Raw genomic sequence first — 20,626 nt, forward strand, 5'->3', positions numbered from 1 at the left:
TTAAAAGGTGTTGTGATATAAACCTATATGTATTAATACACTAGTCTAGAAATCTTCGTTCGTTTTGCACTTTGAACACTAGGATTATTTTCAAAAATATCTTCTCCTTAAAAAACTCTTCCGCACTATCGAATTTTTGTACCAGAAATAAAAAGGTAAGAAAAGGTTAGGTCAAGCCTATGTTATTCTTGTCATAACTTTATTATCTTCGTGTTAGAAAGGGTAAGACTGTTTGTTCAGGCAACCAATTTAATACTTTTGTCATGTGACGTCATGACATCAAACTTTTACGTAGAAAACTTTATTTGTTGCTTAATTTAGTTACGTTTTTAGTCATGATTTTTTTGTGTTGATTGTATCACTAAAGTATTCTGTTTTAGCATAACCGCCTTAAAGAAACCATTTGTATACAATTCAAAAATTTTATTGTCTAAAGTAATATTTTTTATCAACATGTCATATTAAGTAGGTAAGCATTACATATAGATCTTCGTATGTTACAAGTATGTTGCAAACACAAAACAACGAAAACACCACTGAATGTTTTTTTGCTAAATGTGCCACTAACTGTGATTAAATATTCGTATTGTAATAACAAGATATCCATACAGCTATTGTTTTTAATAATAATTACCATAAATAACTTATGATTCCGAGTTTTGTAAGCTAACGCGCTCGATACGTAATTATAACTCTATTGAAGTAAAGAGTCGTATGCTACATCACATGACTTAGATATTACATCTTAATTCATTTTGCCGGATAATAATGTTGATATTTCGCAAGTGAGCGCGATTGTAATACGACCAAGTACCGATGACCGTCTTTATTAAATAAACAATTCTAAGATTAGTGCCACGTGATTAAGTTGTATAATATTACGTATCGAGAAAGTTAACTTGCAAAACTCGCACTAGGCATTCTGTCCCGATGTTTTTTGCTGTATTGTACTTTAAAAAATCATTAGAGGTCCTAATTCTGGATTTATGTCCCATTGAAATCACGAACGAAATATTGCCATACAATACATTACCTATGCGTGGGATAATGTTTTAGAGCATATAACAAAGTGGAACCGCCGTCGTCATCAACTTCATGCACACATGTGCCAGTCCTTTGCTAGAGGAGACGGCAACGGCGTCTCCAGTTGGTTTAATACTCTAAGGATAATTTAATGTGTTTAATATTCTATACCATTTTGATCTGGACTGATCAAAATTTCTATTGTGAAAATCAATCGAAGAGTGCTGTCGGGCGTATATTAATCGATGTGAATTTCCAAAGCCAAAATTCAAGTTACTTTTTAAGAGCAACGCAGTAGCATTGTTATAATGTAAAAAAAAAAAAACAGTACAGTAAAATATATTGGAACATTACAGTCGCCATCATTAACATGTATCCACTTAAAAGCATAGGCACCTTTTCATTCGCTTAAAAAAACTATTTTAGCAATTGAAGTATTGTCCCTTTCTACAATATCAACAATGCTTGAAAGGGGAGACACAACAGTCATTGCTGAAAACAGCCTTAAAATTTAAACGAACTCATTATTTAACACTGGTAAAAAATTACACAAAAAAGAATAGTCATAATTAGGATTAACGCTCAATCTTTCGCCGTGTGAGAGGAGACCTGTGCCCAGCAGTGGGACGATAAATGTAAAGTAAAATTAGGACCCCAAAAGAAACCTCAGAAAACATGAAACTCCAAATTCTATAATATCTTGTAAAATTGCAGGGCGTACACAAGGAGACCAAGTCATCGAAAGGTTACCACGATCGGGAGAACCATTTGGGCAAATATGACGACCATGGAGGACTTAATGAACATCATGAAGAGGAATCGGGCCACTACGGGGATCACCACCATGAGGAACATGGCAAGAAACACGCGAAGGTATGAGGTTTTTGTACCTATAGGGATAAAACTGATAAAAAGATACCATTTGGAGGTAAATTTAAGAGGTATGTTCATTCGCTCATTGGTAAGTAGCCACGTAAGTCCAGCCTATTCTGAACAGCTCATGGGTAAGAGAGCAATTACCTAAGAGGTGTCTGTGGCTGAATAGACAGTGGTGTTTACATGTAATCTAGCTCTAATTTAACGTGGCTTTACCATAGTAGACAATTAAATGAGCCTATCTGAAGTACAGCCAACATCATTTAAAAAGATTGTAAACTACAATGTGTATATGGGCCTGAAAGTACAATGTAAAATGAACTGAAAGTCTTGTGTCAGTTACAAAGCTGATTTATTCACTGTTTACAATTCCACACACATCCAGAAAGAGAACCTGTTCAATAGATATCAAATTATGGACTTGATTTTTTTTATTATTTTTTACTAACTACAGAAAGGGAACCTAGAAAGAACATCAAATTATTGACTCTTTTTCATTATTCTTTATCCGTCACTTCTACTCATAGTACGAGGAGTCGGGAAAACATTCGAAAGGGCACTCGACAAAAGGCAGTCACGACATTCACAAGAAGGAGGAATACGAGAAAAAGGTGGAGTTTTTCGAGGAAGAAGGAGACTCCGCCGAAGAGGAGAAACATGGCGGCTTTAATGAGGAACACGGACATTCGAAGGTAAGTCCCCTCAGAAACTGTCAAGATTATTTTGCTTCCTTAAGTTCCTTCAAATGGAAGAAGAAACGTGGATAGTTTTAAACTTTTAACATGAAAACGAGGCATTATAGTCCTGCTTTGATGCAGTGGATGGTTAGAGAGAGAGTAGATTAAAGAAGTGATGGTTGAATGGTGTAATGATGATGATGGGTTGAATGAGATCTTGATATACATTTACATAGAAGAATGGGAAAATCAAATAAATAAGAAAATTGGATAGGTAAGTACCATCCAAAAATGTCAATTCGCGCCACTTTGCGCACACATTGGACAGAATTGCTCGGATATCTTCATAATCGAGTTTGCGTTGGCATAAGACTCTTGCCATATAAAAACAAAGTGACCGCAATGTAATAATCATCAGTTTTAATATTCGAAACAAGGTGTAGCTCCACCATGATTGACTTAAAAAACAACACAGTTTTCCGTAGAAATGTGTCGGTCACTTGAACAAGTTAGTGTTAACTTAAAGGAAATCAATCTAAGTTTTTCAATATCATGTCATAGGAAACTTGTTGAGGAAACTGGGCGTACACATGCCATGCAATCTTATAGGAAATAGAGGCCTTTGACCTATAGAGTAGGTATTAAAAGCTCGATCGGTCATGAGGTTAAGCAACGCCTGGCGCGGTCGGACTCTGGATGGATGACCATCGATGTCATATTATATAGAATTCGTGTATCGGAAGGCATATTAGGCTGTCATGTAAAGATCTTTCACAGTCGGTACAAGTACTTCCAGATGACACAAGTCTTACGAATGGATATCAGGTTGTCCAGATAACTGAATTGAGGTCAGTCTAGCTCCTATGAACGGACTATCTAACACTAGAGAACTTAACAAATCTGTTCTTTGTCCTAACATTAGCATGTACAAGCCAACGAATAAACTGTTCTCCTTATAATATGAGTCAACTTAGATAAGTTCTTTAAGCACTCACCGTCGTACCACAAAAACTTTTAAACGTCAATCGAACACATGTCTAAAAAAATTACAAACTAGGACGTTGAAATAAGGTCCATTTTGCAGCCACACTTTTTTTAGACGAGTATTCAACAGATGTTTAAGTTTTTCTAGCAAGGCTGTCAGTTTGAATCTTATAAAAAAAAATATCCGTCTTACCACAAAAACTTTTAAACGTCAGTTTAAGACTTGTCTATATAATGTCAGATTATGACGTTGACATATGGTTCATTTTGCAGCCACAATTTTTTATACAAGTGTAAAACGGATGTTTAAGTTTTTGTAGTAAGGCCATATATAATGTTTTGCCTTAAAAATAACACATATACATATTAACGCTCATATTAAACGCAAGTACGTACTAAGATGTTGTCACCAACGCCAACAAACATCAATTATAAACCCTTAATTACCTCTAATAATTTATTAAGTGTAAAATGAGGTTTCCTTGTGAACTTGCAAATTAGGGTTGGCCAATAGTTTCGTGATCTCAAGGCTTCGTTTGGCAACCGATTTACTTTAATAAGTAAGCTTTTGTATGTAGTAAGTATTTAATTAGTGTATTTGTAGCGTGAAGTTAAATGGATTTAACGTGTAAATATGACTTGTATAGTTAAAGTTTAATTTGATTTATTAGAGGTTATGAACTGTTTCGTAAAAAATAGAATATTATATTATATAAAAAAAACTATTTGCCAGATTTTTTTTAGTATTACCAAAATAGTGAAAAGGATTGTATTTATTTTGATATTATAGAATAAAATATAGACATGGTAAACTGGTTACTGAAAAAAATGACGATTATGAACTTGAAAATTAGTAACACAAAGTAATAATACTTTTCACAATTCTTTATAAGCCTTTAAAACATTTTTTCCACGCTTAACTTTTAAATAAGGGCTTCAGCTCACCAAAAGGCGACTTCTTTTTTTTCAATGAATTTCATTACTAAAATTAATCCTTATTAGCAGTTAAAATGTGTAGTTAATAGTAGTGAAAATAGTTAAATGGCAACATTAGGTTAACTTTAATCTAATTCGTACTGTTAAAAATTACTTACTTATGTATCAGATTACGTATTTACTTAGCCATTACAGATATAACTTATCCTAATTCGATATAGTACCTTAAAAACATGTTTCCTAACTATATGTTAGAATGTAGATATGTTTTGGTAAACTACACAGTAAGTAGCCCTTGTAAACTCGCTTAGTGTACAGCACTGACCTCTATATTTAAGGCTGATTTACATTGAGTCAGTAACTGACGTCAGTGTAGGCGCCGAAAACTGACGCGTGCTATTTACACGAAGTCAGTGTAGTGTCAGTGTTTCGTCAGTAGTACTGTACTGACTTCAAATCAATTTACACGATGGCAGTGCTGGGTCAGCACTGACTTGTCAGTGGACTGACGTCAGTTACTGACTCAATGTAAATCAGCCATTACCACTGGACCGGCTGTTCCGTACGTTTGACAGCAATTTTTTTGTGTCCACAGAACTAATTTTGACGTATAATTTCAAATGGCTGTGAGAGAAGTGTTTGTTCATTGGTTCACTGTAAAATAATTTTTGTACCACGGACACTCGCTACGTCTAACAGCGCCAAAATGGCGATTATCAAACGGGCACAAAAGCACGTTGACAACAGCCTGTCCAGTGGTAAATATAGAGGTCAGTGGTGTACAGTTAAATATATCGATGTCATCAGCCACCGCATAGCAATTAGCATGTTTAATAAAATTGTCTATATAAAATAATATAAAATGGTCAAACGAGATCAGAAGAGTTAGTAGGTTCCTTTATAAAGAAATGTAGGTCCGTATTTCTCAACTTTTACCGAAAAACAACAGAACATGATTTCGACAACGTCATTTTAAAAGGATGATTAAATTTTTAATTTCATCATTAACAAATAATTCGTGCTCCTTCCTATTTTAGTAAAAATCGGTGCATTGACCTGCAAAGCCAATGTTTGGCAATTTTCAGACCAAATTGCTTCTAGGTGAATCGTGCTAACATTTCAAAAGTCTAGGTTTCAAAAGTGTCTAGAACTCAGTCTAGATCGTGGTATTTGCAACTTTTTTCGAGCTTTTTTTCAGTTCTTCGTGACAGTTCAAGGTTGAGTTTTTAAGTCGGCTTAAATGTCCAAGGTTCAATGTTCCGGTCAGGAAAAGTGACAGTTAGTGACCGTTAATTTATTCTGAAGTTTATTAACTGTCGCAATGTTTGACCTTTGATAAATAATTTGAATAGATGTTGCGGAAAATTTATAGTCACGATTCATTATAGTAAAATATTTTCTATAGTTTGAAATTCAAGGTTTTAGTTTGTGTAATTTTTAGGTAATTTGTTTATTTACAAGTGGTTATTTGATTTGGGATTAATTTATTTTAAGTAATTTCTGTAAACACGCTTTTCTGTTGAAAGTAACTTAATAGAGGCCAAATTATGTTGACAGAAATACATTACGTACATACTTTTCAATTTCGAAAAATTAAGTAGGTATGTAAATTGTAAGTTAGCTATTTTTTTATTAATGGTTCCTGTCCTGATTTTTATCTGAGTGATTGACAAATTGATATTCTAAACTAATTTAGCATACTTTAATTGTGATAAATTAGTAGTGTCCAAACAACTTCGATGGATACGCTGCCTAAGTCACTTTCTATAAACAACAAGCTGAATATTACCGATTCAGATACCTATTTATTTTTTCAAAATTTCACACACTTTTAATCAAAGATTTTTTAATATACACAGATTAACTCAAAACCCTTCATAAAAGAAGAAACATGAACACAAAGTAAACATAATGTTAACTTAATTAACAAACATAAACAGTAATTATGAACCAGTTTTAATTACTAACAGTCGTAAAGTTAACTGCATTCAAGCTTAGGTTAAGCAAGGGAAGTTACTAACTTTAATCTTACTTGCGTTAACTTTTATTTCACCTTCTAGTTATCGCTGTAGGAATAAACGAAGAGTCTTTATATGAAATGTGGGCAGCCATCTTGGTTTTATTTTTTTCTGTTTTTTATTTTAATACTAGCTTTCGCCCGCGGTTAAAACCTTCTCCCGGGTCCCCTCTAATTTTGAGCCAAATCGGTCAAGCCGTTTTCACATTATGTCGTGACAACGGAAAGCGGGTTTCATTTTTATATATATAGATATAGATAAAGCAACCTTTACACTTGTATGTTTTTTAAAATAAGTTACAATTTTATAAATTGAAAACCCCTTGTAACGCGCTTACAGTGTTTTCCTAGAACTTCTTAACATTTACGAAAGTTAGGAAGGGAGTTAGTTTATTTTTACGAAGCATGTTACAGGTCAGGGTAGTATCCAGATTGAAGAATTCTTTGTAAATATTCTAAGGAAGGTATTGAAGAATAACTTAGAGGGAAGATCAACGATTTAAAAAACAATGGATGGGTTGTATGACAGTCGATATGGCCAGAATGAATGTTACTTGTGAGATGATGTCAGATAGAGAAATATGTAAGAATACGCTGTGCAGACTTCAAATGAAGTAGGAATTAGGGTACGAAAATTACAAGCAAATATTTTGTAGGAAGAGCGAATTCCTTCATCGTATGAATACTAACAAAAATCGGTCCAGTTATTTCAGAAAGTCTTTGACAGGAATACTTATTAGATCTCAAATTACAATTATCTACTTTTACTTTATGGAAACTGAAAACTGGCTGCGCTACGCACACAGACATATTGTTTGTGTCTATCGCTGACGATTTTCTAGAATCGAGAAGTACGCTCGCACTATATTCAATGATGACACATTTTGAGCTGCTTTGAATTTTTGAACGAAACATATGATAGACAAATACATATATGGTAAATAATATACATATTATCGGGACTCCTTCCACACCTAGAATGAAGAATGATGAAGTTAAACTTCATCTCAAACGCGGAAACCACAAGAAACTAGTAACATATTCTAATTCACATACTCACTTTCCTGAACTACGTACAAAGTGGTTGAGATCACACATATATCCGAGAAATTCCAGGATTTCTATAATAAGTTGAAGATGGATCTCAAACAGTGACGAGTTGTAAAACTTTGTACGAGTTGTAACTAGTCTCAGGTTAATAGAAATGTCATAACAATGTACTTGTGTACAAAGTCTTACTTTTATCTTGGAAGTTAAATAGCTCAACGCTTTGGGGGTGATGTAAATAAGATTACTCATGTTAGCATGATTCAGAACCAAAGCCTGCCGTGGCTGTGGGATTGTTCGAAAAAGTTACCGAGACCCTGGCACACCAAGGTCTTTAGAAAGAACATGATCGCTTTCAGTCCAAGAAAGTCTATCACGCCCTCCCGCTGCACCCACAAGGGGAAGGGTCATTCGATGATTTCCCACCCTGCCAAAAAAGTCACGGATGAGAAATCATCAAATGATTAAATTCCCTTTTGTACTGAACGTGGTGCAAAGACCAGTAACAAACAATTTATTAGTCCTTCTGCACACATGACCAACAATTGGCATATCAATATTTTTAATGTAAGTAAGTGAAGCTAAATAAACGATGAACTGATTTTGTGAAAGACGATATGAGTGGGAAATATCTTGTGAGAAGAGGACAGAAAGAAAAATATGGACGCAGACATGCTGTGCCGGTCAAATAAAAACGTTTTAAGGCAAGAGTATGATGATGAATTCACGGAGCCTTCTTTGTATTTTTTTTAACCGACTTCGAAAAAAAAGGAGGACGTGCTCAATTGAACTACATATATATTTTTTAAATGTTTGTTTTTATTTCCTTAGGGGGGACATTTTAAGAACGGGAATTACCAGACTGGTCACCAGGAGCATGCCAAGGGTGACTCCGGCCACTTCGCCAAAGGAGGCCACTTGCTCGTGTCTAAGGTAATATCACTCTTATATCTAACTGCAGAAGGTTGATTATTAGTTTGATTTTTTTTGGGAATCGTAGAAGATGAACAAACTGATAGGGTTCTCATTGGTAAAGTTTTAGGAAATTGGAAATTTAAAAATAGCACGGTTCAGAAAGGGAGGATTTTTTTAAACCGTTTTATGGTAAAATGTTATGGTATTTATAGAGTGTTAAGCTATCATTATGTTTTTTTTACGAATGCCATTTTGAGCTACACCCAAAGCAGTTTATTCCGTGCCGATGAATTACAGGTGAAATCTAATACCAACACCTTCGAACATACCTAACCACAGCTTATTTAAAAAATATATTAAATTCTTCCAGGGACATAAAGCCGCTGTTGGACACGATGGCCACTCGAAGCACGGAGCATCGCATAAAAAGAAAGAAGGGGCGGATGCAGGGAAGAAGTGGATCTATCATCACGGCCATCCCCCAAAGACTGCCAATCTGGTCCTAATAGACCGCAGAGCAGACCAATATTACCACGGACCCCAGTACTATGGATAGATCGTTTTCTATCTGCGGATTTCAGTCTATCTGGTGATTCGCTTGCTAGATTTTAATAGCCCGTGTGGGGGGGCAATTCAACAGATAGTTTTTTGAATTCTGTCTTTAAAATGAGGTTTATAACTGCAATAGGTTTTAGGCTGGATATGCACTGACAGTTTGAAGTGCTATATCTAGTGCATAGAAAAAAAACTATTTCTACGAAATTATATCCGCTTGAGTTGCATTCTTCGATCCAAAAGTCTTTAAATACTCGTGTATGGCCGGCCTTAAAACTAAAAGTTTACATTAAATAGTAAAACTTAAAACAGTTGAGAAAAACTAGTTTGAAATCATTTTAAATTGCTCAAAAATATTTTGAAATGCTTGAAATACAGGAAAAAGAGTCGCGTGCAATCAGTTATTAGTATCATTATGATATTGTATATTTATTTCCTTTGCTGCATAAGAGAGTAAGCTGTGTCTTCTTTTTTTCATATTTATAAAATTTTTATATAATATTTTGCAGCTATTTATTTCTGAGAATATTTAAGTATGATAGCTGAAAGGCTACTACAAAAATCCTTACCTAGTTTATATAGCCAGTTAACTCATTTTCATTGCTATTAAAAATTGAAAGCAAACTTATCGCCTAAGCTACAGTTTAGGCTATATTTCTAGTTTGTTCTTTATAAATACAAAAACTTTTTCCAAAGAATTAAACTTCCGAAAATTATGGGGTAGTTTTCAGAGAAGTTCATTCTACATTTTGTATCTTCTCTCAAAAAATTTGCTTTTTTAATCAGTAACAACTAAAATTAAGTACTTACCGAACAAATAAAGACATGCATTTTAATAATTATTTTCGGAAAAATACGGGTTCCTGTTATTATTTTTTCTGCACGATCAACAAGTTGTTTTGTCAGAAAATGCTATGAATGAACCATTTTTTTTTTAGGTTTCTCTATCCATTGAAAAAAAAACCATTCCGCAACAGTTCAGCTATTTATATGTTGATAAAAATTAAAATTACCTATTGCACTCCAGTTTTTGTTATAAATACAAAATTGAGGTAAAATATTAAGATTTTAGCTTTTTTTTATACTTCTTAGATAATATTTATATGGAAGCTAATACAAAAGGCTTATGCTGCTATTCTTTTAACAATTTTCTGCACGCAATAAATACGCCAACTTTTATTATAATTTCATTATTTATAAATATTTTTTATATATTTTAATAACGTTTGTATAATTAATAAGACTTAATAAATATATTGTTTGAATAAAAGTAATGCTTTTATGTCATGATAACATCGAATGTTTTTTTTTTTTTGGTTAAAAAAATGTGACAAATGTAAAATTAGTTACCATTTAATTTTTAGTACCTATCATAGTCGTACAAGTATAAAAATAAAATATTAATTATGTGCTGAAGTTTTTCATAATGATTTTTTTTCGAATTTCTCTTCATAACATTTCTTCAAATAATTTAATCTCTATAATTTTGTACTTTTGTACGTATTTCTAACGTACATATAAATTATTGATAAAATTAAACTTTTGTACTTTATAATTACTATTAAATTAAAATTAACGATTTTTATAAGTTAGCATAAGTATTTCGTAATTAATATTATTGTAAATACTCTCACTGTGATTTATTGACATGTTTTGTAAATATTTTTTCTGAAATACATGTATTTTTTATATTTGTGCTTTTTACTTTTTCAACAGAAATGTAATGGTCAAAAAGTACTCAGTAATAATTTCAAAAAAAATCGATTCTACTTTTTTGATCCTATCTTTATAAAGGCAATCAGTTACATAGCACTAATTTATAAAAATAATAATAACAAAAATTCTATTTAACTCAGATAACGAACCTTGACTCTCAGGCCTCCCATTAAGTTTAGCAACTACTGCACGTAAGAAGGCTTCTTTCTAAGAAACATTGGGGGAGCTTTGTATCCTTTTAAAAGTGATGAATTGTCAAGAAATTCTCGTTAAAAAGTTTCCATAACACCTGCCCAGTAGACAGTGACAGATGGTGATTTTATTTCTTCTCACAAAAGGTTACAAATTATATTAATATCCTTTTTGTCAGTTACCACGTTATGCACGTCAAGCGTCTAAGCCAGATACAAAAATGTTTTGGACTGTGCGAAATCTGTCAAATATAATTGTTGTGGTATCGTATCAATTTATTGGAAGAACTTTGATAAAACTTTGTTTTGGAAAAATAAGTTATTATAACCAGAGAAGTTAAATCTATACTAATATCATAAAGTGAAAACTTTTTTGTTAGTTTGCACTTGTACTACAGATTATATAATAGTTACTTGTACCCTAATGGCTCCGAAACAACAGAACCGATTTGAAAAATTCTTTCACTGTTGGAAAGCTACACTCTTTCCGAGTAACATACATAGGCTATATTTTTTCCTGGTACCGGCAGTAGTTCCCACGGGACGCGCGTGAAACCGCGAGGAAACAGCTAGAAGGTAACAAATAAAGAAGTAGTCCTATAGAAGAAGAGGATATGATGTAATCTAAAACAAAATTGGGTAAGGGCAGAAGGATTACAAAGATTATAAAAAATTACAATAATCACTAAAAATCGCCACACGTCATCGCATATTGAAATCAGTAGAGTAAAACTTCACACCTTACCATTTACCGATAAATTGTACGTACAACTGATCATTGAGTGCATTACTCTCAATTCTCAGATGAATGCTTATCGCCATGCATTATTCATTGAATATTATTCATGAATATTTTACATACTCATGTTCCACAATCATCAGAACTGATGTCGGAAATGTTAACTGTTGAAACAAGGGATCCTTTGTTTAAACTATTTACAATGATGTTATGTATGCATTTGTATGATTTTTTTATTAATTCTACTAATATTATAGATGCGAAAGTAATTCTGTCTGTCTATCGCCTTATTAAGTACGGGAGAACTACACAGCTAGTCTTGAATCTGAGATAGAACATAGACACTTTTCGCTCCAAAGCCTGCAATTTGGACATGAAAATAATTGGCCAGTATATTAATTGTAACCAAACATTTAATCAAAGCCAGTTCCTTACAGTCTGAAATCACTAACCCGCATTGAGGAGGCCCGTGCCCAGCAGTGGGATGATAAAAATGCTGTAACAGTAAACAGTTCCGTAAACAGGATTCCGAAAAAAAAATGCAAACAAATAACATGACAATTTTAATTTACACAAACAGATAGCTAGTTCATTATTCAACAAGTCTATTGTCAAGAGTTATAAAAATGTTAGTTCCACAATGAACCTTGTGGAAAATGACAAATAAAATAACTTCTAGTTGACGGTAAAAGAAACTATGAGTACAAAAGTCTCGAAGCCTTTAAAATTGCCATTCAATATCAAATGTCAGCTCACAGAGAAATACTTGAGAAATAATGGCTATATCCAGTTTCATTGGCAAATAACTGGAAGGCTTTTATACATTAGACATTATTTCTCGTTTTGGAATACTTTTGATATTTTTGAGGGTTGATAACCCCAGTCTAAATTGGAGTTGCTCATGGCTATCTGAGCTCGTAACATCCTGAGCAAATTCGGTCCGTCCGTGAATAGGTGATGGGGTCAGGATGAATTTCTTCGTGTTGAGAAAAGCGTGTTGAATTCGGCTGCTATTTGACCATCTGTGACAATCATTACAGGTCAATTAGTCTTACCAAGGATCAGGTTGACTTGGTACCCATTATGGGTTGAGGAGGTCAAACAGGCATTCACTCCATGTGGCACATCGGTGCTCAGCTGCATTTCTTTATACTGGAATAAATCCCCAACATAGTTTGAAAGGGCGAATTTTAATGCTTGGTTTTACACAGACATCCAAATATTATTAAAGCAACTAGGTACGTAACTAAATACAGAGAGAACATACAAATACCATAAATTATGACAAAAAAAAAACTAGAACCAGCACGCAAAGCAAATGCAAAACATAGGAACACTATGCCCACTGTGGTCATACAAATTGTTTACAAAAAGAGATCTAAAAATACGGTGACGTGTATTGGAAAAAGTTAAAAATATGGGCGAAGCACCGATGTGCGTAGGACTCATAATAATGTCGGTTACAATGCTGAGGTAGCTGTTGTTAATACCACGGTAGGAGTAGCAGAAAAGGATAAAAAAATATATTTATGTGGGCAACATTTAGTGTGAATCAACATCTCACTGTCTATGCCATTTGTAAACTATATAGTCTCAGTCTATTGCTGTCATAGGATCTTGCAGCCCTAACACACTTCAAACTTTTAGTCGGCCGATAGTTTTTCCGGAATGAGTACAATTGGGCTGACTGGCGGTCTACTGTTTTGTCTGTGATTTGCTAAATCCGTTTCATTCAACGTCAGATTTACTATATATAACCCATTCATTTCTACTAAATCGGGGGTGCATTAATAACAAATTAGGAGCAAGTTTATGTAGGGCGAACTAATATTAGTTCTGTGGTACGTTATGATCAAAGTTACAAGTTATATACAGTGTTATGTAACATTTACTAATACTGTAAATGCGAAATATTTATGTTTTGACGACAAAAGTACTGAACAGTTAATTAAAATTTGGTGCAGATAGTCTAGTAGAGCTTGAGACGGGCTACTTTTTACCAGAGGCGAGGGAGGGAAGTAGTTTTCTCGGGACGCGTCTTGTTAAAGAATAAAAACGCCTGTGGTACAGATTCATTTCTACGTAAGGCTGCCTTTTAAGTTCTGTCGTTTGGTAACCTCCCGCGATTTTAAAAAATATATATATATGCTATTTGAATCTTTTTGAATTTAGAATTCGAAAACAAAAGAATGTTTTTAAATAGGTCGAATAGTTTTATTGTATCGTCCATTCAAAGGTGACAGGTCGGTTGCAAAAATGGAAATGTGTAAGGAAAATTTGAGTGCGATAATTTTCTACAACTTTAAAAGGGGATTGTCGCGACTTCAGTACTAGAAAGAGATTAATTCTGTATTTAGTGATGTAGCACCATTCCTTAGGACCGCAGAACGCTGATATTTAGAATTTCAACCTGGGCACTCTAGCTTCAGTGACAAGCCTCGTGAAGGTCGTCCAAAAACCGCCATGATGCAAGTTTATATCGAGGCTGTGCGGCAGCTAATCCTCGCAGACGGACATGTAGCATATGGTGAAATAGAGGCATCCGTGGGCATTTCAGGGACCACAGTCAAAAATATCCTACACGAAGAACTTGGCGTAAGATAGATGATCTCTCCATGGATACCACATTTTCTTAGCGACGACCAAGAAACAGCCCTAGTAAGTTGGTGACGTCAAACTCTGCAGCGATTCGACCGAGGAGAGTCAAAGCAGGTCTATGATATAGTTAGTGATAACAAGTCCTGGATATACGCTTATGATCCGGATTCTAAGCAGCAGTCAGCTGTCTAGGTCTTCCAAGACGAGCCAAAACCGACCAAAGTCGTACGCTCGCAAAGCACTTAAAAAAAAAATGGTTGTCTCGTTTTTGGCAAAGGGTGATCGTGTCGCCACTATTGTACTAAAATATCGCGACATGGTTACCGCTGACTCGTATACCATTGTTTGTTTGCCAAAAGTCATCACCGAATTTAGAAAAAACTATCCAAGACTTCGAATGATACTGCACCATGACAATGCAAGTTCGCGCACCGCCCGCCAAACACCGATGTTTTTGAGTTCCCAAAATGTTGTAATATTGGATCATCCACCTTACAGCTGTAACTTAAGCACTAATGATTTTAATACATTAACCAAAATTAAGAAAATTCTTCGTGGACTACCTTTCAGCACACCTGAAGAAGCTGTTGACGTATACAAATCGGCCGTTTTGACTACCCCCACTTTGGAATGGAATAAATATTTAAAAACTGATTTGAATGCATGCAAAAGTGCATTAAATATCGCTAAGTATTCTTAAAAAAAAAATAAACGGTAATAACCTATTGGATTATCTATACTTATTTCAAACGACACAACTTAAAAGGCAGCCCTCGTATACAGGCACCGAAATGTTATTGACCTAGAATAATTAAAATGTAAGACCTAATTAAGATATTATGTACAAACATAAATAAATAAATTTTGATTTGATTTGAACACTAAAAAAAAAATTAAGATTGTTTCAAAATCGCTAAATAGTATGAAAATCCCTACCAAGATGAGAACAAGACTTTCCTTCTCAAATACCTAATACTTACTAATCTCTCTTCTAGCCAGTATGAAAATACGATTACCGACTACAAACTTTAAAAAAATTAATATAAATTCCTATGAAACTGCAATTACGTTCATTAATGTAAAAGTTGTAAGAAACTTGAAGTTATTTTAGATTCATAAGCATGAGCTGAATGAATAATCTCCGTTTCAAATTACCATACTTTTTAAGTTATCGTTGTGACATGACATTTAGATCCGCCATTTTGTATTACCGTTAAGCGTCCGACATTTTGGATAACTTTTCTTTTATTTCTAAACTAGGCAGGAAAAAGTTTATGGAAACTATTAGGTAGATTTTTTTATGGAAACTTTCGTACTATCAGAATAATATTATTAACGGGAATGTTTTTAAGAATGTTGGTGTGTATAGATGTAAGTTTTGTAGGTACTATGGAATGAATTTTGATAAAACTTGGCAGGAATATAAGTAGCTTATTATGTAAATCAGATTGACATATAAGTTACATTTATCGTACATACAGTTACCTAGAGACACTTGGCAATCGTATTGCCTCTTTTACCTTTTAACAAAATAAAAAAATAGAAATAAAAGTTTACCTGCCAACGTTACTTGGTATTTACGCGTCGCTAGCGTTGTCCAGTGTGTATGCAAGCTGAAGTCTTGTATTGTTTCAACTGAGTGACATACGGACAGCACAGATGACCAACTACATCTATGTGAACTGTTTTTTTTTTTCACAGTAGTTCTTGTATTCAATGTGTTGGACAAAGATTCTCCTTTACAATAATGACCTTTTAAAATGTTTCATGATTGTGTAGTTTTATAACATTGTTGAATTACCTAATAGTTCATGTTAAGTGCTAGATTTGCTCAATGATAAAAAATATAAAAGTAAAGTTTTTAATCATGGCGTATTAATTCACCTATTTTCAATGTTTTTTGTTTTCCCTTTAGATACAGATTAGTTACAATAACATTGTAATTTCAACATGTTGCTCGGTTATGAAGTTAATATGCTACAGTCGAAGTATATTATTATATACTCTGTCCCAAGCACAAGTCTATAAAAACTCAAGAAAACTGCAATTCCCAACTTAATACAATTAAGTAACACTTAAAACTCATAACAAAAACGTCGTCTAGGAAAATGCATAAAAACAAACTAGTAATTTAAACTTGGAACTGGGAATTTCCCAGTGGACTAGTAATTTGATAGTTATTCTTGAGAGCAGTGTGTGACGCTCAAAGCTGTATGGAGTGGCTTATTACTGCACTGTTGTGCCCACAAAATCTGACATAATGAATCTACGACCCCTGATATTAAAAGTATGCTCTTCTAATAGGTATAAGCAGACGAACAAGTACTTTTTACCAGTGGCAAATAATAAACGATACTGATTAATGAAATATACATAGCTTCTTTGGTTTAGAAGCCGAAACTCACTACTATAGTTTGAAGTTTAATTCATATGATAAACCAAAAATGGGTTACCTATATACCTTTAAGTATGTAAATATGTTGGGGTTGGCTTACAGTCTTACCGAATGTAGCTAAGAACCAGTGCTTTACACGGAGCGACCACTTATCTGACCTCCTCAACCCAGTAACCCGGGCAACCCGATACCCCTTAGTGACACTAGTTGTCAGACTTTCTGGCTTCTGACTACCCAAAACGACTGCCAAAAAATATTTCAAATGAGAGCCAAGACCCACCAATACAACGTGTCTTCCAAAATAAGGAAAAACTCTTCATGACGAGATAGTCACCAATCCACAGGTCGACTGCGCCAAGCTTCAAACATTGCTTAACTTATAATAAAATTGATCGAGGGGCGACTGTTACATACCACGAGCTCTTTTTAAAAACTATCTGATGCAGTTATTTCTGTCTGCTTGCACTAGAAATCTTATAAAAGTACTGAAGTCCTATCAAGTTAGCCTTGTTCTTACATTTAATACCGATATCAAATATATTGCAATAACTGTTGGTTCAAGATCCATAGTTTAGATATTATTGTTATTGAATCTTACCAAGTGCAGTTTATCAAGTTTGCAATTGTTCTTAGTACTTACGTTATTCTTCTTAAAGTGCTGGAGTGGAGACCACGGACTAGCAAGCGCAGCGTAGGACGTCCACCAACGAGGTGGACAGACGACCTTATCAAGGTCGCCGGAAGACGCTGGATGCAGGTCGCTTCCAACAGGTATCTGTGGAGATCAAAGGGGGAGGCCTATGTTCAGCAGTGGACGTCCTATGGCTGAGATGATGATGATGATGATGATGATGACTTACGTTATTGTGGTTTTAATATACCTACTTACTTAACTATTTTTTCATTTTTATTTCCGTGATTTTGAACAGAATGAAGAAGTAAGCTCTTTTTTTAAAAAAAGACAATATTTCGCCGCGGTAAGTTGGAGTGGTTAGGTAATGGTTAAGATTCGGTTTTAGTTAAATGTTGCAAACCACCCTAATCAAATTAAAGTTGCTCGGATTGAAAAAAATGTTACTAAACCTTATAGTTTAACTATTTTTTCTGCCTTTTACATAGTTATTTTGATTAGTATGAATCCTTAAAAATAACAAACCAAAAGTCAAACAGTCAAACATCTTCACATCATAATTTTTCAGAAAAATAAAAAGACGAATGATCTATTCTTTCAAGAAAAATGTCGCACACTTAATAAAATTGAAGCCACAAATCAAAACTTTTGTCAAGTCAATTATAATAACTGGTCTTCAACTTTGATCTCTCGTTAGGACTTTAGTATAATCCCCCTTGTCAATTTGGTTGATCATACGAAGATACAAACGTCTCATATATTTTAAAGTCTTGTGTTTATTTTTCATCATCATCATCATCATCCTTTTTACTCTCTATCTAAGTATAGGTACATGCAGAGAATGAATGAGCGTTAATCACCACACTCTAGCTAAATCAAGGTGCATTGGCAAATTCAGACTTTTATGTCCAGGTTTAGTTAAGATGTTTAAGATTTTTAAGGGAACAAAAAAACTTAAAAAAAACGCTTTTGATGTCAGTATAGAAGATAGTTTATTATATAGTATAGATTACTTCTTTGGACAACCCGAAGACATAGGTACAGTTACCGGCACGGATGTCGGGCCCTGACCTTCACCTGCGCACAAGCGATTTACTGCCTTATTGCCTTATGCGTACGGGTGCGCAAAGCGATCCCCACTCTTCCGCCGAGAGCCCGACATCCGTGCCGGTAACTGTACTCGTATGTTACGTCATCATCTTCCGAGCCTTTTTCCCAACTATGTTGGGGTCTAACCGGATGTAGCTGAGTACTAGTGCTTTACAAGGAGCGACTGCCTATCTGACTACCTCAACCCAGTTATTATGTTACGTAAGGAAACCAAATACATAAGGTAGAGATATAACAGAACACATTTTATTTGAACCCTCGCAGTCGTTCTTACATTTGCCTAATAAGTTTATTTCCAAAATAATGGATATTCACACAAACCAATTTGCCCTTTGAGTTTTTACACAGGAAATCATTTATGTGGGTGTGATTTTTGGAAAAATATTATTGTTTCTGATTTTTAAAATTGGATTTAAACTGGAAGCGCCTGAAAGGTCGTATACTGTTTCAGTTGAAAAAAGTTTGAACCTTTTTGGTCCATTAATGGGTTACCGTTTTTTTGAAAAAGAAAGTGTCTATGGAGTTTATTGTCGGGTCATCGGGTATCATCTACATGAGACTCACTCTTTGGAACCGTGCAAATAGCTTGACGCTTCAAAAGAGCTACGATAAGCCCTTTTTGAAATAAACATTTTTGACTTTGACTTTGAATAGGAAGCATATTTTTTTATAAAACAAAATATAATTTTGATTCTCTTGAGATTAAGCAATTGCACAATAATTAAAATAAACAAGCTCCCGAGTATTTCTTATTGGTAAATTAAAACTTCGGAAAAGTATACGAGTAAGTAATTACTATTTTCTAGATTGCGCAGTCGATCTAACCGCATTAATTAGGGTTTCAAAACGAGGGGAGAAATAAACTTTGTTGCAAAAAAACGACCACTTGTGTTTATATCCACAAATAATATTTTTCAACTTCAGTAGAAATCAAAGGTTAAGAAATCAAAATGGTTTTTACCCTTGAATTTCTTAGTATTGAAATAAGGCTTCTTTGATTGCTCAAAAATTAAACTGTTGTTATTAACTTATTGACCGATTAGGTGGGCTTGCGTTACGAAATAAGCAAGAAGCTTGGTTTGAAAAAAATTTAAACCCTGCATTGTAAAAGCTTTTAGGTTGTATCTACCCCTCTATAACGTCGGCCTTTTTGGGGGGAAAATGTCGAAATGCTGTACTAAAAGGCGGGTACATAACGCCAACCTTTTAATGTAGAAGAAAAGCCAATAACGAGCTACAACCCACGTTTTTAAACGCACATGGTGCAAACAGGTTACGCCTCACTCCCACCGTATTTGAATTATTTTAATGGGCAATATAATGTAGAATTGCCAAAATACTATACATACTGTAGGTATATTATTTCACATGGCATTATAATAAATATGAAATCTATTGCGGAACTAGCGGATTACTACTTATCAGCCGCACAGGTTGACCCATCAAGATTGTGTTGTGTTTAGAATGAGGCTAGATTTAGAATCAAAGTCAAAGTAATTTTTTTTCAAATAGGCCTAAACTTAGGTGTAAACTTTTTCTTTAATTTTACATTATTGTTTTTTTCTTTGTTGTGAGCATTCAGATACATACATATTTATCGGATGTGTCGTCCTAATCACATTAAATCCTTTCACATATATTTTATGCTATTCTGTAAAAAAAATCCATTCAGTGGTTTATACACAGGAGTCATTGTTCAAGCAGAAGACTTTTTTTAAAGCAGAGATAAAGTTAGGAGTATCGAATGTTTTGACCAGTTGACAGCTGTCAGTTTTCAAAGGAGAATTTCCGTTGTTTGTAATGACTGACTCTTATATGGTGTTCTAATTCTCGCACATTTTTATTCTATCTACTTTGTTTTTCGTATTTTATTTTTTTCTTTGTGCTAATCGACATATTAACCAGTACATATTAACGTATTTAATTCAATTTGATTAGGTACGACACTCCCGATAAATGTTCGTTCTTGAATATATGACTTTCTCACTTGAGAAGAAGGTGTCCTACGTAACTTATCCATTACCACTATTATAAAGTATCCAGCTTAAATGATTGTCCTTAGATCAGCTCTTTTATTTTGCGTAGGTGGCTACTTAAATACTCATTCGCGATTGGCTAACAACAGTATGACGATGAAGGGAGGCGGACTCTTGAAGCAGAGATAAGAGATTCAGCCTACGCAATTGATTTTCCATTGACAAAATGGTTTAGCTTTT

General features: G+C 34.1%; 1 protein-coding gene across 1 annotated transcript in view; it reads left to right on the top strand.

Annotated features, from left to right (window-relative positions):
- The window catches only part of LOC124636076 (glutamic acid-rich protein-like), a 33,705-nt gene extending 31,803 nt beyond the window's left edge, over window positions 1-1,902 (top strand). The window contains exon 3 of the mRNA XM_047172027.1: window positions 1,738-1,902. Within this exon, the coding sequence (XP_047027983.1) occupies window positions 1,738-1,902 (165 nt within the window). The remainder of the gene's footprint in view (window positions 1-1,737) is intronic.
- The last annotated feature ends 18,724 nt before the right edge of the window (window positions 1,903-20,626 follow it).

The sequence above is a fragment of the Helicoverpa zea genome, chromosome 13 (genome assembly GCF_022581195.2).
Source record: "Helicoverpa zea isolate HzStark_Cry1AcR chromosome 13, ilHelZeax1.1, whole genome shotgun sequence".
In the NCBI taxonomy this organism is placed as follows: Eukaryota; Metazoa; Arthropoda; class Insecta; order Lepidoptera; family Noctuidae; genus Helicoverpa; species Helicoverpa zea.